The following is a 27,944-nucleotide window of genomic DNA, read 5'->3' as shown; positions in this document are numbered from 1 at the left end:
TTCCTAATTAAAGATCAAGTTATTGTTAGATATTGTAAATTGAAGCATGTTACAATACAAGTAATGGGATACTGCTTTGTTTTTCAGCTAACATTTGTGTAGATGGCTAGTTTGTGTTTAATTGCTGTATAGATTGCTCTGACATATGTCACTAACTAATAATCAATCCCCTTGCCAATTTAACCCATCAAGCTCTTTCAAAAACACATCACAGGTACGTGTTTTGGGAGCTAGATCGAAATGCCCATGTTTGACTTTAGTAGAACCTTCCTGCAGGAGAGATGTGACTCATTTGGGAGGGTAGGACCTAAGAGCGTTTTGTGTGTTGGAGGCAGTCGATATAGCTTTGTGGCCAGCGGTATCGTATGCAGCTGACATGTGTAGTAGAATTAGAATGTTAGGATGAATGCTGATGGCTTCTTTAGCTATTTATTCCGTGATGAGCTTTAGTATGTTTTTGGTTCCCCCGTTAGCTTTAATGCCTGATTGTCATGAAATGTTTGTGTTTTTGTGCCCACTAGTTTTCAAGGTATTTGCTCATAAAAGTGGTAGGTGTGAGGAGAGTTCAGTTATTAGTGGATTTCCTAAATATGGGTGTTAGAAAAGCGATTTTTGAGGTCATCGGGACACATGCTCCAAATGTGACAAGTTGCAAAGCTGGGTGATCATTGTTTAGTGTTGCTTTGTGGTCTTTATGAAGGTGACTGGGCATTGGGTTGGGTGGAGTCTCGTAATTCTTTTTATTTTTTTTTGTAACATGTTTTTTTAAACCGGGGCACATATGAGAACAATACAAGCATATCAAAAGGCAAGCAATACCCCCCTTTTTTCAGGATGATGGGTCTGGGCAAGCATAGTTCGGAGACCTCAGAGTAGGATTATGGAAAATCGACCCAGCCCCCTCGGAATGCCCTTATGTTTTAAAGCCCAGTCCCAGTTTTTGAGGGTGTGTTTGGAGGCCAAAGTCCCACTCCAGGTGCGGCGTAGAGGAGGCGGGAGGTGAGGGAGGAAGCGCAGAGTGAGTGATAAGCGAGACTGCTCCACCTCAACCCATTTCGTGTGCCCAGAGGTCACAACGCCATGCCTGTGTATGTGCTAGTTGTGCTGCTACCTGGTATTTCCGCAGGTCAGGGACCCCCAGCCCTCCCAGTCTGGCGCTGCCCATCATCGCTTTCTGGGGAATCCTCGCTTTCCTGCCTCTCCAGATAAACCAGAATGTTTTCCTCTGTAAGCGTCTAAGGGGCGGCCAGGGAATCGTGGTGGGCAGGGACGAGCAAGCATAGAGGAACCGTGGAAGGAGGTTCATCTTACAGGCGGTGATGTGCCCAATGAGAGCTATCTCTTGTGAGGTCCACCACTCAAGATCGCTTTCTAGTTCTTTAAAGAGCGGGGGGAAGTTAGTTAGATATACCTCACCAAAGCGCACAGGATTCTTGATCCCCAGGTAGGGAATAGCTTTCTCACTCCATTGGATCAGACATAGCGCTTCTAGGCTCTCCCGCTCCCCAGGTGCCAGGCCAATCCCCAGGGCTACTGATTTCCCAAAGTTGATAGCAAACCCTGCTACCATCCCAAATCTATGAAGCACTGCAAGGGCTGACGTTTGCGAAGAGCTAATAACCGTGATGCATAGCAGCACATCATCAGCATAGAGTGCAATCTCGTGCTGGGAGGCGCCAATGAGAAGGCCCTTGATGTTCGGGTCTAGTTGGACCCGCTGTGCGACTAGTTCATTACCAGTGCAAACAGAAGAGGAGACGGGGGACAGCCCTGCCTGGTTCCACAGGTTAAGGGGATTGGGTCTGATAGGCTGCCAATGATTGACTCTGAGGAGTGTCTTCGGGGACTGGTAGTTTGCTACGATGAGTTTTCGGAAGTTTGGGCCAAAACGGAAGGCTTCTAAGGTGAATTGTAAGAAGGCCCAGTCCCAAAGACATTGCTCGAATCCAAGTCCAGCAGGTTCGCAAGTCTTGCGTTGCGACAACTACTAGGCTCAAGGTTCTATGAATGTTATCTCCAGTTGACCTATGCGTTATGAAGCCCGTTTGGTCCGGATCTATTAAGTTGGGTAGGGCGTGCGCTAGGGGCCTCGCTAATATTTTCGAATAGATGTAAGCAAGGAAATGGGCCTATACGAGCTATTTTCCCTATGGTCTTTGCCCGGTTTAAGCAAAAGGATAGTTATAGATTCTTGCATTGATGGGGTGATAGCTCCTGATATGCCAAAAGAATTAAAGAGGACCTTTAGTGGGGCTATTAGTTGAGAGCGACATATTTTATAGAACCTCGTTGTGAACCTGTCCGGGCCTGGGGCCCTAGATTTTAGGAACTTGGTGGCACTATCGATCTCCTTACCTGTGATCGGAGCATCAATACTTTCCCAGTCAGCTTCCTTGAGTTGAGGAAGGGCGGCACCCTGTAGGTACTCTCGCTGTTCTGCTTGGGCCCGGGGGGGGATGCTGACATTGTCTCAGAAATATGGGCCGCAGCCAATATTGTGTTCCTTTTCTTCGCCTTGGCTTGTTTCTCCCCCAAAAGTTTATTTGCCTTGTTGTTCCTGGCACATCAGCTCTGCCTGGATTTGGCCAGTAGGTGCACTGTTTCCTGTGCATAATGGGCCTCTAACTTTCTCTGGGCTGTTTGTAGTGCTCGTTGGGACCTCTGGGATCAGCCTTTACGTTTATGGATGGCCTCGGCCTTCTGAACCTCTTCTTCGAGACCCATTCGAATTTGATGTTTTGGTGGAATGCCACCCCATGCGCAATTAGTTCTCCCCGAACCACTGCTTTCATGGCGTCCCATGTGTTTGCTGGGGAGATATCCTCAGCCAGATTTTCCCTGAACAAATGTTTGATCACCGTGGCTATGGAGTCGCTTAACAGCATTTAATTCAGAATGGGGTCATACAAATTCCACCGGCGTCGCAGAGGTGGTTCAGGATCATGGGCGCGGAGAGTCAGCGTTATTGGAGCATGGTCGGAGAGCACCCTTGTTCCGATGGTCACATCGTCAACGTAAGCCAGGATTTGTGGAGAAGCAATCAAGAGATCAATCCGGGACAAAGTTCTGTGCATATGTGAAAAGAAAGAGAAGTCTTTTTCATTGGGGTGAAGCACTTCACGTGTTCACCACCTCCATGGTTTGAAACGGCTGAAGAAGGCTTGTAGCAAGTTTGTAGTCTTTGAGGGTTAGGGGGTTGTGGTCTGTCCATTGTGGGGTCAGGGACCAACCCTCTTGAAGTCTCCTTCAATGATGACTTGACCTTCAACAAACGGGATGCGGGTTTCGCCCAGAGCATTGTAGAACGCCCCCTGCCCTTTATTTGGGGCGTAAACCAAGATGAGGGAGTAAAGTTGTCCAAATGTAAGGGCCTTGACTGCTGTATAGCACCCCCTCTGGGCACAGTAGTGTCTCTAGAATCTGCGGTTGCACCCTTCTAGCGAAGAGAATCGCTGTACCCTCTTTTTTGGTTCTGTTAGAGGCCAAATATTGAAGCGGGAAATTTCTATTGCGGAGACAAGTAGTCTGCTGGCATTAGGTGTGTTTCCTGCAGGAAGACCACTGAGCTTTTCCCATCTTGCAGCCGCTGCAATGTTGCTTTCCGTTTGGCAGGGGAGTTCAGACCTCTAATGTTCAACGAGGTCAACTTCAATTTCTGGTGTGGATGGGATGTGTCATGAGCCTCTGTGTCTCCTTGGAGTGGGGTCTGGTCCATGTATGGTTCAGTCACCATCCGGGGGCTTTGCTAGCTTGATATCCTTGTGCAGCCAGGGTTTTAACATAAGGCTCCAATGGGAGGCCATAACTATAGGTTTGTGGGAAGCCGAATTTTCTCCATCGGCTTATACCTAACAGTTTGTAGAATATAGTCTGTATTCTACTCCCAGGGCATTCTGATATCATTCACCTCAGAGTTCGGCATGGGCGGTGCGAAGCCCGCATCCGGAATCCTGCAGCTTTGTGTTCCGTCTCAATCCGAGTTTAGCTGAGTCAACCGTTCAGGGACCGGAATCTGGAAAGGGGAGGGTAACAGGGCGTAGGCAACCGTTGAAACCCGACCCCTCAGGTCTTGAGGGCAGAGGTTATGTGGCGCTCTGGCCTTTTTGCACCCTCGTCCATATCAAGCGTTTTGGCTTAAGGGGGGGGGGGGCTTCTCTGAACCATCTATTGGGCAATCAGACCGGGCATCTTCCGTCCTTCCAGGGGAGCTGGGGCGTAAGATTGACACTGCGTCTTCTAGGTCACCTATCTTACGGAGCACCCCTTTATACGAGAATTGCAGCATTTCAGTATTTAATGTCTTGGTCCCGGAGGAATTGCGTTCGAGGTCTCAGGGCCTTTTGTTTTTGTATTGTCACCAAGGAGAGGTCTTGGTAAATTTGAAGAGGGGAGCCCTGGAACGTCAGCTCAGCCCGGGATCGTCCTATTGCCATGATTGCCTCTTTCGTAGTATAAAAGTGCACCTGAGTTATTACATCTGGGGACGGGGGGGGTCCATCTCCACCCCGTGGCAAGGCTGCAATCTATGGGTGCGGTCTAACAAGAGATGTGATTTGTCCAACTGTGGCAGCAGGGATTGGAAAAGGTCGCCCACGTAGTCTGCAAGATTCTGGTCCCGGATCGAGGAAGGAACTCCCCGAATACGTAGGTTGTTCCGACAGGCCCTGTTCTCTAGGGCCTCTTGTTTAAATTCCAGAATCTTGTTTTTATTAATTAGGGCCTGGATTGAGCGTTGTAGCTCCAGGAGAGTAGTTGAGTGTTCTTGGGTCAGATCTTCTACTTCCCCCAGTCTTTGTTCTGCTTCAGCGACCCTTTGCTCCGTCTGTTCTAGGTTGGTTGTGAGCTCTGTCATACAGGATCTAAATTTAGCTTTGATGTCCGACATGAAAGCTTGAATGTCCCCCTTGGTTGCCAACTGTCCTGCACCCTCCGCGGATGATTGAGGTGAAGGTTTTGGAGATTCAGTCTTTTTCCCCTTGTCAGCGGGGAGCAGCATAGTGGCGATGTCAGCATTTTTAGCAGGTTCGAGGTGCTTCGCCATTTCTGCGGGATCCTGCTGGGTTTCCCTGCGTGACTTTCAGGGAGTCGTCGATGGGGACTATCCGCCATACTTTCTTCACAGGCTAGGAGGGAGGGGGGGGGGGGCGATCGTTCTTTCCAATCTCCGAGAGGCAAGCAAATGGCACTGTAGGCCAGGTGTCAGAGGGGTAGCTTTGTATGCTCGTGCCCGGGTTCCCTGTGAGCGTTCGTAGACTCAGTTGGTGTGCCGACTAGGAGGCTTCCAGAGAATGGGCAGAGGTCCCCGTCAGAAGGTACTTGGTGTTTGCGAAAGCTGCCGCTGCTCGAAGCCCGAAGGATGAGAGGCAGATGGGGATCCCTGGCTTGCAGGACAATGGTGCCCAATGGGGTGCGGGACTCCCAATTTCAGGGCCTGGGGTTATGGCTTATGTGGAATGTCCTGAATGTGAGAGAGCCGAGTCCAAATGGCACCCGGTTAGCAACCAGGGTACTATGGCAGGAGAGTGGTTGGCCCTGAGGGCTGGAGCTGAAGAGCTGAGTAATGAGCTGGTGCACCCCTGTAGTTTGCTGTGGGCTTCCAAAGCGAAGCAGATGAAGTAATTCCCGTTGGAGGACAGGTCCAGGCATGGCAACTGTCCCACAGAGAGTTGTGACTTGAGAGCCCCCCACCCGGCCCAGTGCCAGTGTGAGCGAATCTGGCTGTGATAAAGGTGCCAGGTGTGATTTGGGTCGAGGGCTGCGCGGGAAGTCAACCACAGCTGAGCCCTTGTGGACCGGAGCCCAGGCAGGCAATAGGGGTGTCACGGTATTAGTTTTATGACGGTACAATAACCTTCTTGCCAAATGACGGTATATCATGGTTATCGCGGTATAGCAGGTGGAGTTAACTAATCTTAACAAATATTTTCTAAAAGGTCATAAATTGTCAGGTTTATCATCACAAACAAAACCAGGCACCCAGGGCCAGAATTGGGCTTTTCAACATACTTTCCACTGAAATGCCACCCCTTGCTTCCACCAAACACAAACACGTGTGGAAAGGGGGGGGGGCTGCTGCAACTGGCAAAGCAAACTGAATAGCTTAGGTGGTCCTTTGGGCTTTTAGCCCCCCCCCCCCCACTGGCTACTGGTGAAGATGAACATGTTGCCATCTTGATAATCTGCATGCCACAGATCAATGGAGTCTGATGGTAGTATACGCTTGTGCGCATACACACACACACACACACACTCTCTCTTTATGTTACAGCCTTTAGTTTACTTCCGGGCCAAAAGGTGTTCAGTAATCACAGACATGTTACCCTTTGGTATGGCAGCAGGGAATACCCACAGAGATGATTACATTTCGCAGTGTGACTTATTATATGTAAATTCAATGAAAGAACCAGGCAAATCCCCCATTGTCATATGTTTAGAAAACGTTATCCATTATAAATCTATAAACCCCAAAGCCACCAACCCAAAGTCCCGGGAGGATAGCTCAGCGGCAACGTGCGTGCCTTGGAAGCAAGACGACACGAAGCAACACAGGTTCGATCCCTGGGTCCGCGCTTAGAAACCTCTGGGTGCTTAAGTGCGTTATAAATACGCAACAAAGACAAAAACAATTACGCAACTAAATAAACATAACCAATTTCTTTAACAGCGCCTCGATGCCCGCAGGCTGTGTGAGCGCTTTAAAAAAAATGTACATAAAAAAAAAACCCTCTTCCTTCTTGGCACTGTATTTATTCTTCCTATTGCTAACATATTGCTTTTGTGTCAGGCACGTATGGTTTATGGAATGGCATTAAAAACTGCTCAAACTGAAACTACTTAGCAGACGGCACATCCAACAGTGCAAGACCAAGACTGTGCAGCACTTGCTTACTGCAGCCTTTCCAAATCAGATTGAAAAGCCCACTTAACGGTATGAACGGTATACCGGTATAAACAATGTGACGGTTATTATTGTTTAATTAAGTGGTTCACGGTATCTTTAACGGTATACCGTAATACCGTTACATCCCTAGCAGGCAATGGGATCTGCTAGGCTGAGGGGAGGTTGGACAAGAGTACTCCTTATACAGTAGTAGCAGAGTATATCCCTCTGGCAGGGCCCACGCGCAGTAATGTTGGGATGATGCGAAGAGCTGTTGTGTGCAACACAGCCTCACCGTTGTCTGCCTGCTCGCTGATGTTATGGGGTCTCACCGCAGGGTTAGGACCATCTCATCATCCGGGTCCAGCTATAAGGAGTGTTCATCAGCAGTATTCACAGTTCTGCCCAGGGCCTCTCGGCAGGCTGTGCCTGGTGAGGCGGAAGGAACGTAGGTGTCTGGAGCGCTGCCGAGAGGGCGACTCCTGCCCCCAGCTGTCAGGGTGGGCTGACGGCGCAGGGAGCAGATCTCGCCACCCGTTGCCTCGCGGCCTCTCCTCTCCTAACATGGCACAGGAGACGGAGAGGGGCTGTATCATTGGGGGTGGTTTTCTGGCTCCGCTCAAGGCCGCGTAACGGCGGTTTCCATGGCGTCCCCAAGGCGGCTCCCTCCTCGTAGCATGCCGATGAACGGGGGCACTGCGCTTCTCCTGCCACAGAGCACAGGCAAGGTGGACGCAGTTCAATGCTCCGAAATACAGTTCCCCGGGGACTCCCTGGTTGCGGTCAGCTGCGCCTCAGGTTACCGTGGCTTCCCTCTTCAGGTGCGTCTGCCATCTTGGACCGCATCAGCGAGGGGTGCTACGGTAGACAGCTTCAATCTAGGGCAGGAGCGAGCGATGATAGCTCATTTTACATCTGGGTGCAGTCCAGATATTCGGTCCGGGGCAATGCCTTTCTCTTCTCGAAGAGACAGCAGGAACAGCATTTTATCGGTTTACAATGCTGGCTTCACACGGAGGCCATCAGAGGAGCAGCCACATCGATGTCGCTCGAGACTACGCCCCCAGAGTCTCGTTAATTTAAACACCTGTTGAAGTAATGAAACTTTGATTTGCAATTTCTGGTAATGACTGGGTTATGGTAATGTTGGTTGCTAGATTTTTTCCTTTTTATTTGGCGCTTTTTCGATGTAGAAGTTGGTTGGTTTGTCAATTGTATCTTCCGTCTGGGTGATATTTGGCATGCTTTGGTATGGATTGGTACACTTGCTAATTGAAAACAGTTCTTAGCTTTTGTTGGGAGCCGTGGGTATACAATTGGCACAAAACCTTTGTTGCCAGTTGTAGTGCCCATCTGCAGGGTAAATAATTTTACATTTCAAGTTATTGGCCAGCATTAGTGGCATGAATAGCAGTTCTGCAGATGCACACCTTTGTTTACTCACGGGGGCCAGTGTAGACTTTTTGACCTGCCTATTTGTATAATCTATTGTGTATTTTGCAAGCCAGGTTGTCTGGTGAAATTCGATTTTCTCCACTTGCTTTCAAATGTCCTTCCTTCTGTTAAAACATTTGTTTATACCCTTTTTTCCCCCTCACAATAAGTTCAGCTTTGTTTATACTAGGTGGTGCCAAAATACCTGTGATTTTGTTGTTGGAGTGGCTTACTAGGGTCATTTTCTCTGGTGACTTTGTGAAGTGGGTTTTTGAAAGTGTATTTCAATACATCAATGTTTACATGTTTTGTTTAATGTCTTATAACCTGATGTGTCTTACAGGGGAGGACTTGACTGAAGGACAAGCCATCGAGCTAGAGGACGGCAGCACTGCATACATCCAGCATGTGGCAGTTTCAGCTGGTAAGAGTAATCCAGTTGCTGTTCCACCTTTGACCTAAATGGCTGGGGGATTGTGGGGTGCACAATTTTTCCCTGGCTGCTGCATTGGCGGGATGCAAGGTGGCATGGGCTCCTTCCCAGTCTTATCGTCTGGGGTTTGTGTACCACCTTCCCTTCATGTAGGTGTGACTTTTAGTAACTGGGTTTCTTATTGAAGACTTAAAAGTTTAAGACCAAATGGTAGCTTCTGATAGGTTCATTTAAGAGAAGAAGAGTCTATGAGCTAAAAAAACAAATTCACCCTGTCTTTAAAGTGTTGCAATGTTTGTGTTTTGGAGGCGCTTTATGATGTGTAATCTGCCCGTGTAGTGCCGAGGATTGTGGGTGCTGCATGTTGCGTAAAGTGCTGTGAGCTCTGTTAATGAGCCTTGTACCACGCACACTTCCATGGTCTCTTGACGCTCTGGTGGATCTTCAATGGAAGGTGGGTTGGGTGTATGTTACTGGGATCGTTACTATTCTGTACTGCCTCCCACATTGTTCCACTGTAACCACGGAACACCCTTGTTATTGTAATAATACACATGTTTTTTGCTTGTAACCAATGTTAATAACATGAACAAAGCTGAATATTCTGTAACAGCGCCACGATGCCTCCGGGCCGATGAGCGCTTAATAAATCCAAATAAATAAAATAAAAAATCGAGAGAGAGAGAGAGAAGAGCAAGAGAGCTTTGATGTGGTGTTGGCAGCCTCAGTTCGGAGAAACCAGTCACTGAGTGTAGGTGCGTTGTTGATTGGTAGCCGTCATGTGGTGGTGAGGTATGATTGTGCATGGTATGGTTTTGTGTTGATAGTTGTGTGTTGTGAAGTATGTGTGGTTTGTGGTGCGGCAGATGTGTGGTTTGTAGTTCAGAGCTTGAGTGTATGCAGAATGGTGAGTTGTTAGTTAGGAGCAACACATTTCCAACCATCAACAATCCAACTAAATGTGGTACATTTCCTACCCATTAAACTCTAGACAATTCAAAACAATGCCATTTGCGCTGCCATGAACCTTGCAAAACAGGACCATGTAACGGCCCGCAGAGATCTGCACACTGGCTACTCGTGATTTGACTTCAAAATTCTCTCCATCACACACAGTTGCCTCTCAAACTTTGCTCCATCCATCAATAACACATGTTGTACTCTACCAATTCTAATGTGGTAAATATGTACAATGTCTATTTGGTACCACAGTTCACTCTTGACTCCTTTAAAAAGCACCAACTGCTGACTGTTAAATGGCATACAAATCAAACAGTAATTTGTATCAGAATCAGACATAGGAAGGAATACAACGTAGGTTAAACAATGGCAGAATGCTTTGTCCTAATACCACGAAGCAGTTGTGTGGGGATTCCCCCACCTGGGCAACCTGTAAAAAAGTGCATCAACAAGCCCAGTCCATATATGTTTAAGATGGTCTTGTTTCCTACTAAAATGTTATACTACCCCAATGTACCTTAGTTTGGCAGAGTTTCTTCGACGATTCATTGAACGGGTCCCTCGAGGGTGAACTCCCTTTAAAGGAGGAGCTACAGGGCATCGATAGTCCTCGAAGAAGGTGAACACTGTCGAGAGTCCTCAATGAAAAGAGTTTGATGCCGCAAAGATGACTGTCATGATGCCTGCTCCCGGGGAGCTGGTTCAAGCCCTGCGTCCCCGAAAGCGGACATCCAGTCCCCAAGGAAGGACCCAGCAACCCCTTATAGGGGCCCTTTGGACAGTGTCCTGGCGCCATGGGCGCCAGGCTCATTATGGATGTGCTTGGGTGCACTTACCTGATGCAGACCATGCTGCAGGATCCCGGCCTCCTTGAGGCCTGAAAGGAACTACTTTACCTGTGGGACTAATTTACCATCCGGGCGTGGTCGGGGAAGGATATATACCTGATTGGAGGAAGAATACATACCTGGAACTTCTTCCAAGGCTCTTTAAACCCCACCCGAACAGCCACACGTGCTTCGCGTTGTTCTGCATCTAGCAGCTGGACGCTCACCGTGTCTGCTCCTGCATCCTGACTTCTGCCACGCCTGCCAGCATCCTGGATCACCTGCAAAGGAAGAGAAGAGAACGGAAGAAGGAAAAGTCCTTACCTGCTAAATCCGCATCCCGGAGACATCTCGTTCAGCAGCGATCATCCGGATTCGCAGTCACGCCCCAGCGCCTAGGGAGAAAAAGACCAGAACAAAAGGTGAGAGAGAGAAGGGAATAAGGAAAGCTAAATCTCCATGTTAAGACTTACCTGTTGATTCATTCCCTCTTCATTTCGGGTCCGCGCCGCATCCTGGCATTTCCAGACCCCGGCCCCTAAGGGGAAAAAGAGACATCAGCGTTAATGAGCGAATGAAAAGACATTACCAAAAAACGCTCATTAAAGACTTGCCTGATTTCTACAAGGATTTCACCTCTCATCTTGGGTCGGTGCCTGTTCCCCGGCATTCCGTACCCCGGCCCCTATGGGGAAAAAGACACTAGCATTAGTACATTAATGCATGGACACAAGGGGAACCTCTTATCAAAAAACTTACCTGGAAGCCAAGCAAGTTTGGTTCTCACCAATCCGAAAATCCAGTGAAGTAACTGGATACCAATGCGCCCCTGCATCAGAAGCAGGATGGAGAGCTCGTCCTTCCAGACCCTAAGGTGAGACGCTACGAGGAATCACAGAAGGGTTTCGAGGAGGGTGAGAGGGGAAAGTGGGAGGCTGATTGCATTACCCCGCAGACAGTTAATCCCCTATTTTCACCTACAGAAGGATACTTCTGCGAGCCAGACAAGCCAGATTTGGGGGCCCGGTCCAGTCCGTCTTCCGAACCCTGCGCATCACCTTAGAAGAGGTCACAGCAGCGCGAACCAGGCCAGCGCCTCCGTGGGAGTCAGGTGAGCGTTACAATGACTCGATGAAGAGTGTAAGCCCAGCAGAGGGTGTAAGCGTTGGCGTCAATGATCGGGACTCGACCACGGCTGGCTTTTGGATCTTTGTTGGCGTCGTTGTGGACTTTGGGTGGCGGGAAACCCACAGATGGATTCTCCTCAGTCGTCGACGACCTCGACTTTCTCCGGCGGGACAAAGCAGTCGACAGTGATGGCAAGGGAGTCCTTGGTTTCAAAATGTCTTTGGCAAAGTCAGAGCGTCACGGCTCTGGTCGTCGAGCAGCACAGCGTCAAGCTGTACCTGCTTCTGAACAGCACAACTCGACTGTCTTCCATCGGTTATGGAAATCCTCTGGACCCTGGTCTACGGCAGTGGACTTCAATGACCTCGATGTCCGGGTACTTCGCTTTGAGATTCCTCGGCGGAACCCATCTCCGGTAGACAGCCTTTCGGGACTGGCTTCCAGGGTGCCTCGGCAAAGATTAGCTTTCTGCACGAGGTTCCCATGTTGCTCGGGAGAGGTCTCCTAGCCAGGTGCTTTCTCTCATTAGTCCCCGACAGACTCACCAGATTTCGGATAGGAAAGCAGCAGCAGTTCTTCTTCCAGCTGGGCTTCAAGGATAAGCATCTTAAAGTTTCAGCTTCTGAACAATTTTGTTAAGTGAGAGGTCCCCAGATATACTGTTCGGTCTCTCATTCACACTGCTGAGCCAAGCTCAGGCAGCCAATCATTCAGAAGGGTATTCGTGCAGGTAGGCAGCCAATCGGGCTCACAGTGCATTCAGGCCATTCACCCATACACCCATTACAAGGAATGTGGATTGGGGCAAGCACCCAGACTTTCAGCACACCACGCTGCATTCATGTCGGTTTCGGGCAGGGCTGTCTCATTCTTTTTGTCCCACACACACAGATACCAGACACCCATAACATGAAGTGCATATTGGTCACATGCTACATTCACCCAGGTCCCACCCCAAGGGTGTACCCACAACATATAGTCACTGGGAAGGCTCCCGCCATTCTGGCTTGGACTTCCCCCCACAATACCATGTTTGGTTCTTCCACCCAACAGCCAGTCAGGGGAAGTGACAGAGTCAGGGCTTCCCAGGACATTGGGAAAACAAGGTAACCAGTAATAGAATCCAAGAGGCCACAGGGGCCATCTTGTCTCATATGGCAGGGCCTGGATATCCCAAAATGGAGGACACTCGGAGCACCTGCCAAATTCAGCATGGAGCTGCCACCAGCCTGCTCCAGGGGTGGGGGGGGGGACACACACAGGTCCCCAAAAACATACACTAGGGGCACAGGGTTGTACCCCCACCCCTGAGTGCCATATGGGTATCGCAAGGGTCTGTTAACCAAAAAGAGGAAGAGCTGCACTGCCAGGAGTCCCACATGGACTTGTGTGCAGAAAACAACACAGAGCACACATGATGAGGGAGTACAGGACAAGGACATGGAGGCCCTGTCCCTCCAATGAATTTCCAGCATCACAGGAGGCAACTAAAAAGATTGTTTCATTTGGCTCCCCCTTCACCCGCTTTTATGTCTACTCCCCCTGCCTACCTTTCTGGTGGCCCAGTTTGTAACCAGCGCCTTGATGCCCATGGGATAGCGCGCTTTTAAAATACAAATATGAATTAAAAAAATACCCCTAAATTCCATCTAAGTGTGATACATTTCCTACCCCCAACAATCTATCCAACAATCCGTCCAACAATCCATCCAAGTGTATTGTAATAGTAGTCATTTATATAGCGCATTTTCCCATTTCTATGGCCTCAAAGCGCTTTGTGGTAGGACCGAAGTCCAGGTATGGGAATGTTCTAAGAGGAGGCTTAAGATGCGTGTGCGCATTTGGCCAAGATTAGGACTTGGGAGTGCTGACTAGGCTCCAGTAAGCAATCCAAGAGGTGTGGCACTTGGTGGGTGCTGAGGGCGATCACAACCAAGCGTTAGTGCTTTAGATTCTATATACCCAGCTAGACTGAATTTGTCATAAGTTGTCACTGTATTCTAATTGCTGAAGTGTTGAGGCAAGTCTGGTGTTTCAGTGCAAAGCAGTTGTGACCAGCTCCACCAAATTTATCATAGTTGTAGCTGCGTTCTAGAGTGCGTGGATGGATAGCCGTGCCTGCAGCAGATGTCCATCGAAGTGGTGCGTTTTTACATAACTTAAGCTCAGATGGAGTTTATCTTTGATGTCGCTGTGTCATCCGATCTTCTGTGAGGAAGAAAAGGCCAGGTTGCTTTGTGGACTTTTGTAGGCACTACAATTGGGCTACCCTGCAATAGACTGGGTGTCCTAGAACATCTTCTAGGTCGGACAGACAGGCTACCCTAGAGACTAGGCTAATGGGATTCACTGAGCGCAATAGACTGGTTACCTTTATAACGTTACTACCTATTTTCCACCTTCTACAAATGCTAACCAAAGCAGTCTAATAAGCGAGTTATCAAGGATACCTGCGTGTAACCACTGTGCGTTACAATGAATAGCTTAAGCAGTTATAAGTGCAATGGAGGGTTACCAACATAGATCTTCTAGCGTCATGGGCGGGCTAAAAATTGTAGGCGTAAATGTTCTAAATGTACCACATGTGTTAACCTTCATGTGCTTTCTTCTAGTTGCAATGGCAGGCTATCAGCATATGACGGAATGGCTCTGTGTAATGTATCTGCTTAGGTCCATCAGGTTGGAATACAAACAGCAATGTATAATATGCACCATGTTGGTCAAGCACTGTGAGTTTGTTGGTGGGGTGGGGGGGGGCGAATTGCGGGAATTTGTCCCTTCTCCCCAAGGGGAGTGGTTCTCCCTCAGCCCCCCGTGACGCTAGGGAGGTGAGCCTGCGTGATAATACTCCCCCTAGGGGTAGAGGCAAGTGGGACCTCACTGGAAGAGACTCCCTCTTTGGGGACAAGGACTCTGTTCCCAAGAAGAATTTAAGGACCTTATAAAATAACATCTTAAACCTTTCTGATGACAATTTCTGTGTAGAGAAGGCCAGTGTGTTTTTGCCACCACAAAATGGAAACCCTCCTAAGCACCCATTTCACTGGGACGAAGAAGCAGACGCATGGAGGAGAACCCAAAAGGGAAAAAGGAAAAACGATTTGCGCAGGGAAAGCTCCACAGCTACGTAAATCGAAAAGGGGGAGGAACCTGGTGAAATGAAGGAAGAGCTCGCAAGTTTCAAAAGGGCACGTACGCGGACTCCAGAGCAAAGCTGGGGCGAGAGGTGCAGCGCCCGGTTTTCTCTCGGTCCCTCACATCCACAGGAGTGCTACTGACAGTAGCCCAGAAGCTGGGGGAAGCTGTACGCCCGGTGTCCTGAAGCCAAGCAAGAGAGAGAGAGAGAGAGAGGCTGAGAATGGTGGCGTGACCATGGTGGTGGTGGTGGGGGGAGGGGAAATGTGTTGGACCAGAGGTGCTCATAACAACACAAACTGTTCTGGCAGGGCCTACTCAGGACTAGCCAATACCCGTGATCCAAGATCGGCATCCAAGATAAACGGAGGCAAAGAGAAGCTGGTGGAAGGACACAAGACGCCAGGTTGGGAGGGGGGGAAGCCGGTCCTCAACGAATGAAACTCCTGATGACGTTAGCCCTACAAATGGAAGGTAATGGGGATACCGGGAGACCCAGGGGAGTTAATGAAAACCAGTATTATTGGAACACTAAAAATTATTGCTTCCCATGTATTGTGCTTATTTCCAGCATAAAACAAAATTCAATTTGATATTCTCTGGTTATATGAAACCAATGTTTATTAGTTGCGCACAGCCGACACGTGTTTCGACCACTGGCTGTTTTTAAGGCTCTGAATTGCGCTCTACTTATTCAAAATGACCATTACATCTGTGGTTATGATCATAACATACAAAATCAATGAAAACAAATTCACTAAACCAAACAAGCGAAACAAGTGGAGATATAAGTAGCAACCAAACCATGACCAAAAAAAAATGTTGTCCACAATTGTCTTTCATTGTGTTATATATTACAGCACATTAAAATAATAGTCATTTTTCCAAAACCTTTTTGAACACGTATTGAGACAAACATTGAGATATTAAACACCAGCAAAATAATGATGTAAAATAGGAGATCAAGTAGAAGGAAAATAGAAAGATGTGTTCAAATATATAAGCTTGGTTCAATAAATCAACAGTAGACCTTCAATATCACAGGGTGCCATCACCCCACCTCGTGACAATCACAATAGTCCAAAGCTGGCAAAGCAAATGTTAAAGACCGTAGTTGCTCACCCGCTTCCACGTTAGTCTAGAGCATACTTGTGTCTCAAATGAGTATTGGTGGGTTAGAATGCCCTACATGCTGTGCCCCTTACTTATTAGTTAGCACCTGATAGCACAGTGTTGAATGTCAACATGTACCATATTACCCAGAATATTTTGTTTTTGTTATTAAATGAATAATAGTTCACCATGGCACTCGGCCTACTCATTCTCAGATTACAAATGTCTGTTATTCAATGTCAGCCTTTACTATCCCTAGTTCGGTGCAATCCCAAAGCATTAATCCACATGTATCATCAAAGTTAGTAAATTGATAATGGGTCTCACCCCTTATCTCCTTCCATAGTTCTGAGCTGCCTGTGATAGATTAGTGTTCCCATCAATCACTATGTAGCTCATCAATCCTTTATGTGGTTCCTATTATGGTCAGCATCTACAAAGTCATAAGAACGCCTGAAATATAGGATTCAATTCCCTTAACTAGATCAAGATGGTTACATTTGCTGGTTCAGAATGATAGTACAAGCATCTACCTTATTTAAGTTTCCTTCTTGAATATAGGCCAGAGAGGGATGTCCGGTCAGGATTCAACCCTCGTGTGCCACGTGGTGCTTCATGCGGCAGCCATTTTGGGGTTTATGTTGTGGCGGTGACGTCCCGCATAATCGACGTGCGGCATCATCATCGTCATTAGCATAGATCAACAATGAAGTGCGGGCAGCATTTTTAAATGCTGCTTGCTTAACACACTTACCATAATTATCACAATGTTGTTGGCCTGAACTTTTACAACAAGGTAATTAATTATTTCCGATCCTTTTTTAGTGTTCTTATCCACATCCTAACATTAACATGCATAATGTGCAGGAAGTGAGGTTGAAGTTTAACAGTAGTAGTACTAGATGTGCTCATTAGCTCAATATGTTGTGAGTTTCTAATTTATTTTTTTTAAACAATTTTTATTTTATAGCAACACACCAAACATTACAATAATTAGGACTTCTGTATTCAGGTTTAACAGCATAACATTACAAACTGTGTTCTTTAGTCCCACTCCCCTAACTTGAGCCAGTATGTCCATGTCATCAGCCTGTGATTCTTCAGGCGGGTTTATCTTCATCTCTTTATCCGTATCAGCATCACTCTGGTGCGCCAGGGTATTGGTAATATCGGCAAGCCCCTGGGTAGGACAAACTGTATCCCCCAGGGGAACATGCTAGACTTCCTGGGGTTAGGCGCTATGCCGGAAAGGGCAGCAAATTGCTCCATCACATCCAGAATGTATTGCATGTTCTCTTCTGCATAGCGCAGATACAACCGTATGTCATCGGCATATAAAGAAACAAGATGCAGACCACCCACAGTACGGATACCTATCTCCTCGTATTGCTGTCTTAGACAGATGGCCAATGGTTCCAACGCTAGTATATATAACATGGGCGACAACGGGCAGCCCTGTCTAGTGCCCCTGCTTAGTTGCCATTTATCTGATATGATAGCGCCCGTTTCAACCCTAGCAATTGGAGAGCTGTATAATATTTTCACCCACCTGAGGTACCCCGGCCCCATTCCATAGCCTTCCAAAGTCTCAATCAGCCAGGGCCATCTTACTGAATCGAAGGCATTGACCGTGTCTAGTGAACTATTGCCAATTCACCTGGGTCCTCCTTTGTTTGATCAATAATATGATGCAATCTCCTGTGATTATCAGTTATATTCCTACCCGGTACGTAGCCTGTTTGATCGGTATGTATCAGTTTACCGATGACTGTCTTAAGCCTATTTGCCAGCACAGCAGTAAGGATTTTGCTGTCCTGGTTAAGCATCGATAGGGGTCTATATGACCCACAGTCCGTGCTAGGCTTACCTGGCTTTAAAAGCAGAATAATCACCGAATCACCGCCTCTCGTAGGGACTCTGGTAGCCTGCCTTGCTTGTACGCCTCGTTAAGCATAGCCAGCAGCGGGGGAAGCAGCTCCTGCTTATAAGTTTTGTAGAATTCACTCAGAAATCCATCTGACCCAGGGGCCTTACAGGTGGGCAGGTGCTGAACCAATAGCTCAAGTTATTCCATTGTAATAGGGGCATCCAGGTCTGCCCGTTCTACATCATCTAGGGTGAGCAGGCCTATATCCTCCAGTGTTTCCTGGATTTCGTGGTCCCTTGATCCGCCTGGGTCCTCATAGAGATGTTTATAGTATCTCAGGAACTCTTCATTCACATCCTCCTGGGTATTCAGGGTCCGACCTCCCTCCCCTTTAATTCCCCTGATCACCGGTCGTGGTGCTTCGCTCTTGTATAGCCAGGCCAGCAACCTGCCCGGCTTATCTCCCCCCTGCATGCTGTCTCTCCACATACTTCTTGTAGCTTATTTTACATAACCTGTCCCAGAGTTCACCACTAGCTTGTTGTAGCTGCCTCATCCTGACTATCATCATTAGAGGTGCCTCCCCTACGCATCATTTTCTCCAACTCCTCCTCATTTCCCCTCAGCTCCTGCTCTATGCCCCCCTGGAGCTCCCTACATTTCGATATGGCAACCCCCCGCAAAACCACTTTAAATGCCTCCCACACGGTTCCCATAGAGCTAACACTGCCAGTATTGATCTCGAAGTACTCCGTGATCGCCTCTCTTAAGTCCTCCCGGAATCCCGGGTCCTGCATAGCCTCGCCTCTGAGCTTCCAAGTAGGAATCCGCGCCCTAGGATGTTGGTGTCACCACTCCAGGACCAGGGGGGGAGTGGTCCGAGAGCACCCTGGCCCTATATTCCGCACCTTCCATCACTTCCGCCAACTCTGCCGCAGCAAACACGTAGTCCAACCTTGTGTGCAGGTCTTGTGGTGCCGCATAGTGCGAGTATTGCCGATCTACTGGATGCAGCTGCCTCCAGACGTCAACTAGGTTGAAGTGTCTAAGGAGGGCCTGTACACCTTTGCAGCTGGGGTGGGTTTGTCTAGCTTACCATCTGGTCTGTCAAATTTAGGATTAAGTACACATTTAAAGTCTCCACCCCACAGGATCCAGCCACCTAATAGGGGTCTAATTTTGCCATACAGAGTCCTAAAGTAAGACGCTGTTGGGGGCATATCAATTTACAATACACACATCCCGGTTTTCCAGCATCCTCCTCATAACGATCAATCTGCCGTCCGGATCTCCCGTGACCTGAAGAAGCTGAAATGGTACATGCGGTGCCACCCAAATGATATGCCGTAGGCCGAATATTTGGCTCCCGCCAAGCTCCCCCTCCACTTCCTCTTAACTACCTCCAATTTCTCCCTTGTGAGGTGGGTCTCTTGAAATAATGCTATATCAATCCTCATCCTTTTCAGGTACATCATCACCTTGTTACGTTTCAGATAGCTATTGAGGCCCCTGATGTTTTAGGTAACCACTCTTAAGGCACCCTGACGCCATGGCTACTATATCCCGCCCTCCATCTCCGCCCCTTAAGTCGCCTGTTAAGGTTTGCGTTTTGGCTCATTACCCTTTCCCTCCCAGCAAACACCCAATCTACCCACTTCCTAACTTCAAACCCCCACACCCCGCCCTTACCATCCCCCCACCCTTACCATCCCCAACAAATGCCCTGCTCCATCCCTGGATCTCAGGCGACCCCGCGTTTGGTTCTGCCTCGGCATGCCGAGAACAGAAGCCCAGCAGGGTGTCGCCGGACTACCAGTGATCTGAGTTTCTAATTTCTCAAGTTACTGTCTTAGCATGATATCCCAATATGGATGCTCTAAATGGTTAAGCGCATTTCCTTGATACTATATTCAATTATTAATCTCAATGTTGTTGGCCCATTCTCTTATTACAATATGGTAGGGAATAGTTTCTTACCTGTAACTCCATTTCTCCAGCATTGGTATCTTTCATGGATTCACATGCTTAGAATATTCCCCGTCGACAGACCGGGAACCCTCGGTAGCTTATAAAGCCGTTTCCCATAGGAAAACGTTTGACACTTTCGTGTCCTATCTACGTCGTTTTGGGGCGCGCACGCATGCCCCACTAGGACGTAGCGGTATAAATGCCCCGCCCCCGCGGCTCCCTTCAGATTTTGACCCCTCCAGTAGAATGGGGTGAAACCTAGAACTACAGGACGATTGCATTTAGGGGAGGCCAGCGGGCGCATGTAAATCCATGAAAGATACCAATGCTGGAGAAATGGAGTTATAGGTAAGAAACTATTCCCTTCTCCAGCATTGGATCTTTCATGGATTCACATGCTTAGAATAGAATGCACAGCAGTGATCCTGAAAAAAGGAGGAGGTGTGAATGCAATCCAGCATCCACCCAATCCTGCATGTAGCAAATCACGTTTATATAAGATTCGATTTTAAAGCGTGGCACAGTAATTGCACAGAGCAACATCCATATAAAGCTATAATAGTATACATAAATACACACATTTATATCGATCCATATATTCATACATATATATGTCCAAATCAGTATAGACCCTTCTTCAAAAAGGGTTTACCTTACTGAAACAGATGTCACAAGACTGCTCTTCCCATTTGTATTTCGTCTGCATGCTGTCGTTCGAGGCAGTAGTGGCGGGTGAATGTGTGAGGCACTGACCATGCTGCCGCCTGGCAAATGTCTGTCAGTGGTACCCCCGCCCACAACGCCGTCGACGACGAAGTCGCCTTGGTTGAGTGAGCTCTCGGACGTCCTTATAGCGGTTTTCCCGTTTTTGAATGACAGAAGGCAATCGTCAACGAGACCCATCGGGCTAGTCCCTGTTTTGAAATTGCCTTCCCTTTTGCCGAAGGGCCATATGCAACGAAGAGTTGCTGTGTAGATCGAAGTTGTTGAGTTCGATGAAGGTATAATTTTAGAGCTCTCTTGACGTCCAAGGTATGTAGTACCTTTTCCACAGCCGATGAAGGGGTCGCGAAGAAGGTGGGCAGGACAATGGATGAGTGCTTATGATAAGTTGTAGGAACTTTCGGGATGAAACGAGGACTTGTTGACAGAATCACTTTGTCCTTGAAAAATCTGAGGTACGGAGGGTCTATGACCAACGCTTGCAACTCCGAGATCTGTCTAGCTGATGTTATAGCTATTAGAAAAGACACTTTCCATGACAAAAACTTCGACGATGTGGCCATTGGCTCAAAGGGCGGTTTCATTAACCATGCTAGCACAATATTCAGACTCCACGTTGGTGGAAAATGTTTTACCGGAGGGAATGTCCGGAACAAACCTCTCATGAAGTGTTTCCCTAACCTGTCGCTAAACAAGGGAGATGACCTCCTTCTTCTTGTGAACCTAGAGATGGCCGCCAGGTGAACCTTTAGTGATGAAAAAGACAATCTGCTTTTTGCTAGGTGTAGTAGATACGGAAGAAGCTGTTCCGGAGTAACCCTAAGAGGTTGCACTCCCGTCTGTCCTTGACACCACGCACAGAATCTTCTCCACTTACACCTGAAGGACTTGTTGGTGGAAGGGGCCCGCGCAGCTTGTAAGATCTTTCGACAGTCTGAGGGAATGTTCAAGGCACCGAATTCTGAAAAGTCAGGAGCCAAGCTGTGAGATTGAGACTGCCTGGATTGTGATGCCACACTGTTCCTTCGTCCCGGGACAGGAGGTTGGGAACCTTCGGGAACATTATCGGATGATCCGCTGACAGCTGAAGCAGGTCGGAAAACCACGGCTGCCTCGACCAACATGGTGCCACCAGGATGACCCGGCACCTGTACCTGCGTATCCACTGCAGAGTTCTCCGTATCGGAGGGAAGGCATATAGGAACTTGTCTGTCCACGGGAAGGAGAACGCCTCTCCCATCAAATCTTCCTGTGGCCACCTGCTGGCATACATCTCGCACTTCTTGTTCCTCTTCGTGGCGAAGAGATCCAGCGGAGGCTGCCCCCATTTCTCAAAGACCTTCGACAATTGACCAGTGTCTATTTCCCACTCGCGAATCTGGTCCATATTTCTGCTGAGCGAGTCCGCCTGCTCGTTCCTTACTCCTGGAAGGTGATGAGCTACGATGGATATATCGGGTTTCAGAGCCCAGTGCCACACCTTCTGAGCCTCAATGGAAAGGGTTCTGGACCGTGTGCCGCCTTGTTTCCTCAAGTAAAACATTGCTGGAGTGTTGTGCGTCAGAACTCTCACTGTGGACCCTCTGATGTGCGGCAGAAACGCCCTCAGGGCCCAGCGTACTGCTCTCAGTTCCAGAACGTTGATGTGCAGGAGAGATTCCCTCTGAGACCACCGGCCTTGTGTTTGCAGAGTGCCCATGTGTGCCCCCCAGCCAGTTAGGGACGCGTCCGTCACTACGGTTAACCGAAACTCCGGCTCCTGTAGGGGTACTCCTTTGGATAGATTCTGGAAGCTTTTCCACCATCGAAGAGCTAACGGGAGATCGTCGTCGACGGTCAGCTTGCCTGACCAGAGGCCTTGAGCCTGCGTCCATCGGTCTGCCAGAAACCGTTGCACTGGCCTCATGAACAGGCGACAGTTGCCCACCAGAGGAATGCAGGACGCTATAGTACCCTGGATCGATGTATATTTTCTCACTGACAGTCTGGTATTGATTTTCAATTGACCTGCCAATCGATTGAGTTTGGTGATCCAGTCGAGGGATAGTCTCACTAACCCTTACTGGGTCTCGAACTGTGTGCCCAGGAACACCAAGCTTCTTGACAGTGTTAACGAGGATTTCTCAAAGTTTATCGCAAACCCCAGCCTTTTTAAGAGGCTCATGGTGGCCTGCAGACTCCTGTGCGTCGACATAGGGGAGGACCCCCTCACCAACCAATCGTTGAGATACGGGTATACATGATGGCCTTGCCTTCTCAGCCAGGCTGCCACCGGGGCCAAGCATTTCCTGAACGTTCTGGGAGAAGATTTCAGTCCAAAGGGAAGTACTGTGAACTGGTAGTGAGTCCGCCCTACCACAAACCTTAGGAACTTCTTGTGTCGCCGACACATCGGTATGTGGAAGTACGCGTCCTGCAGGTCCAGAGACGCTAGAAAATCTCCTTCTTGAACTGACCGGATCACTTCTTGGAGCATAAGCATCTTGAACTTTATGCTTTTCAACGATTTGTTTAGCTCGCGCAGGTCTAGGATGGGACGCCACTTTCCGTTTGGCTTTTTCACCGCAAAGTATCAGGAATAAACCCATTGACCCCTCTGTGACGATGGAACCAATTCTATAGCACCTTTTTGTAGGATAAGTGCTACTTCCTGCGGCAACACACTCAGATGGGATTGAGCTACAAACGCCGGTGAAATGTGCAGAGGGTTGCTTTTGAATTGCAGGGAATGTCCGTATTTTACAGTGTCCAACACCCATTGATCCGTTGTTATAAGCTCCCATTTGTAGATGTAACATGATACTCTGTCCCCCAGAACGTTCCGATGCCCGTCATTGCTGGTCCTTGGTCTGCTTATCCCTCGTCGACGACGAGTAACCTGCTCTTCCTTGGGGCCTGGTAGTCCCGGCGACTTTTAGCCACTTGCAAAGCTTGTCTGTATCCCTGGGAGGGGTAAGCTGGCCTACTGAAGGATCTGTCCCTCGATGCCGAGAATCTGGAATTTCCTGATGCTCCCCTGAAGGGACGAAAAGACCGGAAACTCCGACCACTCTGGAGGGCCCCCAAGGCACGCGCCATGTCGGAGTCCTCTTTCATGCCCTTCAGGGCTTCGTCCACCTTCTTGCCGAAGAGGAGGTCTCCTTCAAAAGGCATATCCAGTACCTTGTACTGCACCTCCGGTCGGAAGTTGGTGCATTTAAGCCATGCCTGCCGTCGGAGAACCACACCGTTATTCACCTGCTTAAACCCGACTCCGCGAGGTCCACTGCATTGTTTATGGCATGATTGGAAGCCTCTTCACCTTCCCTGACCAGCAACATAGCCGCTTTGCGATGTTCATCCGGAAGGTGTTCCAGTATAGGAGCCAGCCGGTGCCACATCTCCCTGTCGTATCTGGCAACTATGGCTAGAGAATTGGCCGCTTTCACTGTGGTAGCACCTACCGACAGCACTTTTTTGCCAAAAGCATCCTGTCTGGCATCACTTTCCAGGGGGGGTCATGCACTTGTGCTGGGCCCTCGCCTTCCTCGCCGCCGCCGATACTACTGAGTCAGGAGTTGGTTGGGAGGAAAGGCACTTGGGAGTAGGAGTAGAGTCCGGGGCCTTACATTTTTTCTCTAGACGACCCTTTATCGCTGGTTCCGAGAAAGGGTGGCGCATGGTCTGTAGTCCTTCCTTCCACACATGATCCAGGATGGGCACTGAAAACACTGACCTCCTTTTCCCCATGTGGTCGAAAAGAAAACGGTCCTTCTTTTCTTCTTCTTGGGCCAGCCCGAATTCTGTAAAAGCCCTGGCCATCATGGTGTGAAATGACCCGATATCATCTGTGGGAGACGGCTGAGCCGGGCTCCTCGGGGTTTCCAATTCTGCTTCGGACTCCCAGGTTGGATCCCAGGAGGGGGAAAGGCAGACATCTGACGAGGCTCTGCTGTCCGAGTCCGACTCCATCAGTTCCCCTTCCTCGCAGCGTGGGGCTGAGAAGTTTGCATCCGGCGGCACTGCCGCAGGGGTTTAAGGCGGTGGTCGACGAGATGGGCCCGGGTCGTCTATGACCGACCTGGCCGGAGTTGTTCGAGGCAGTCTGTCCTCCAGTGTCTTCAGCAATGTCTGCAGCGTGGACAAGACTTCCAATGACAAAAGTGACTGTGGATTGAGCAGAGAGGTAGAACCCGGAATGCTCCCTGAGAGAGGCTTGGTAACTTGTAACCCCAGGTCTGAAGGGCCAGCTATTCTCACATCCTCGTCTCCGAGGACACCGACAAGGCCTCTTGCTGTAGAAGTGTCTCCGGCAAAATTGGGTCGTATACCTCTGGACGCCAGGCCTCTTGCGGGATCTCCGTCGACGAAGCGATAGTCGGCTCCGTCATCGACGACGTCGTCGTCAGCGGTCCAGGAACGGTTGAGGTCAACTGCGTCAGCGGCAGAGAAGTAGTCGACGACTGCCCTACCATCGACGACGGTGGTGGTCGTGCAGGCTTATGCGGCGTTCCCGCCTTTTCCAAACTCGACCTGCGTTTCTCTGCATCTCGACTCGAGGCCGATCTATGACGATCGCCCGAGGAGGATTTAGATTTTTCTTTTGTCTTTCCTCGCTGAAGATGAGGATGAAGAGGCCTTCTTTGAAGAAGAGTCCTTGGAATGGCCTTCCGATGATTCTCTCTCTGCCGGTCGCGATTTCTTCACCAGGGGTTCCGACGACGTTGAGCTGCATGGGGCCCCTGAAGATTTTGACACTGAGGCCGTGCTGCGCGTGGAGCCCACCTCCGAAGGCGGGTATGCCACCACTCCGTCGTTCATCCATGCCACAAGTCTGCGACTCGGATCTTTAAGAGTCTTCTGGGAGAAGCCCTTACATATGTCGCATTTGTCTTCCAAATGATGAGGGTGTAGACAGTATATGCAGTCCATATGTCCGTCCCCCTCGTACACCTTCAATCCGCACGTAGCGCACGGGCGGTATAGCGCTTTTACTGACATCAGGAGAAAAACTGCAACAGCACAACCTAACCAAATAGTAGACTACACGAGGTGCTCCCACTACTTTGGAGACGGTTGAAATCTGAAGGAGCCGCGGGGGCAGGGCATTTATACCGCTACGTCCTAGTGGGGCGTGCGTGCGCGGCCCAAAACGACGTAGATGAGACATGAAAGTGTCAAACGTTTTCCTATGGGAAATGGCTTTATAAGCTACCGAGGGTTCCCGGTCTGTCGACGGGGAATATTCTGAGCATGTGAATCCATGAAAGATCCAATGCTGGAGAAATTACGTTCCCATTGATGTAGTCCATTCCACATCTCATGCATGTAAAATGCACAAAATGTACTTTGAGTGTTTGACAATACTGATATGATGTGTGCCTATTAGCTAAATATGTTATACGTTGTTGCTCACTTCAGTTGCTATCCCAGCATGATATTCTGCATGCGAGTGCTCAAAATGGTTAAATGCGCTACTGATGTAGCATTTAAGGATTAAACAATCTGATGGTATGGGTGTGCAACTACGCTCGTACATATAATCAAAAGCAAAAATGATTAGATCCAAAGTTGTTGAAAGTTAAATCCCAGTGCAATTTCGCACTCTTTGGGTACATTTATCATGTTCACAATATACTTTACAATTCTTAGAACCAAAATTACATCTCTGGTTGTTCATTTAATGTTCCAGATTAAGGCCAATAGTTGTACATCGTAATTTACAAATCAATCTTGATTGCATCTGTCTCAGTAGATGTTTCTGGTCTCTCTCTCTCGATGCCACTAACCCCCTCCGGGTGCCCCATTTTTGCCTTCTGTAAAACCATAAATCTAATGATTGTTTCTATTGTCCCATTGGTGTGATTCTTGGCAATGGCTGGCTAATGGCAATCCCATATCCTGGCTGTTGAGGCTTGTCAGGTGTTCCTGTAAAAGAATGCGCAGTTCACGTATCGTACTCCCCACATACATTTTGCGACAAACACATATAATAACGTAGACCACACAATTTGATTGCCAGTTTATAAAATCTCGAATTGTTGTGACTATACCGTCGTTGCATATGAATTTGTTACCGTCCGGAAATGCATGGACGCACATGGTGCAATTCCCACATTTTGAAAAGCCATGATTAAGTGGTCCATCCAATCGCATCCACTTCTAACAGTTTCATCATTAGGGCTGAGAAAAGATGAACTTAACACATTCTTGATGGTTGGTGCGCCCGTATATATAAATGTTGGTTTGCCATCTAAATATCGGCTCCAATCCTTGTCCGTCCACAAGATATGCCAGTGTTTGTTTACCATTTTAAATTAGTCATTACTGTCTTTAGAATATTTAGTGAGCAGACTCGCCCTTTGATGGTGTTCGGTTTGATCTTTCACAGTTGAGTTCAGCATCCCATGCCCTTAATTTTAGTGCAAGCCTTCGATGCACGCTCGCTCCAGTAGCCTCTTTCATGAAATCTGTCTGTTAATAATTCAATGTCCTGATGAAAATCGTTGTCGATGCTACAGTTCCTCCGTGCTCGATAAAAATTGTCCTCCTTGGATATTCAAGATAATTGACTTCTTCTGACAACTGGAGGCGGATAGGGTGGAATTAACCTCTGTTGGTTTTCTATATGCTTTACTTTCAATTTTGTCCTTTTAATATAAATATGCAGATCAAGAAAACCGATGCTCTTCCTATCACGTTGACCAGTTGTGATTGAGATGATTTAACAAAACTTTGAAAAGTACCAGTGATTCGATTCCAAATCTTGATTGGAAATCGTTTCCATGCAATAATCTTGTCAGAAAATGTCCTTGGCTATTCAGTGTTTTTTAACTCGACAAATAAATCGTAAATGTGAAGTCTGAAGTTAGAATGTTGTGTAGAAGGTGCTTATATGACTTGATCTGTCAGTGAGGCGTGGCTGAGAACTGCTTTATGTCTAATACCTAATGTGTTTAAGGTCTTCGCTAATAGGCCAGAAGGTGCTGTAATGCGTGTTGTCTCTATGTGAAGTGCTGTGTGATCTCGGGATTGGTGGTGGTGTATAATGTGTACTCTATACCTTTCAACGCTCTACAACGTCTGAGGCTGGATGGTACTTTATAGCGTTGAAAACCTGTGACATGACATTTATTGAAATGTTTGTTTCAGAAACCGTTGCCTTTGAAGATGGACAGCAGGTGCAGCTGGAAGATGGCACTATGGCATACATCCATCATACTCCCAAAGGTGAGACCGGGATGGCATATTTTTTGTAGAGCAGGTATTGCATACAGGGACTTTCAACTAGGCACTGCCTTCCATGAACCAAAGGATTGCAAATGTAGCAGGGACACCGACTTTCAGGATGGATAGTCAAGCAGAGTACTTCATGCTGGTTGAGTCTAAACTTTCTGGTGTACACTGCTGCCAGGAATCCTGGTTAATGTGGTCCGGGACCCCAGAGAACTGCATCTCCAGGGCTTGTTAGCCTGACCCTGGTGGCTCCAGCCACAG

General features: G+C 48.3%; 1 protein-coding gene across 3 annotated transcripts in view; it reads left to right on the top strand.

Annotated features, from left to right (window-relative positions):
* Positions 1 to 27,944, top strand: part of ZNF76 (zinc finger protein 76) — a 284,758-nt gene that overhangs the window by 19,887 nt on the left and 236,927 nt on the right. For all 3 annotated transcript variants that reach the window (XM_069633474.1, XM_069633472.1, XM_069633473.1), the window contains exons 2-3: positions 8,658 to 8,738; positions 27,600 to 27,677. In XM_069633474.1, the coding sequence (XP_069489575.1) occupies positions 8,658 to 8,738; positions 27,600 to 27,677 (159 nt within the window). The remainder of the gene's footprint in view (positions 1 to 8,657; positions 8,739 to 27,599; positions 27,678 to 27,944) is intronic.

This window comes from Ambystoma mexicanum, chromosome 13, assembly GCF_040938575.1.
Source record: "Ambystoma mexicanum isolate Mex_15411 chromosome 13, UKY_AmexF1_1, whole genome shotgun sequence".
NCBI classification, from domain to species: domain Eukaryota; kingdom Metazoa; phylum Chordata; class Amphibia; order Caudata; family Ambystomatidae; genus Ambystoma; species Ambystoma mexicanum.
The sequence above is the reverse complement of the archived record's forward strand: the minus strand, read 5'-3'. Positions and strand labels throughout refer to the sequence as shown.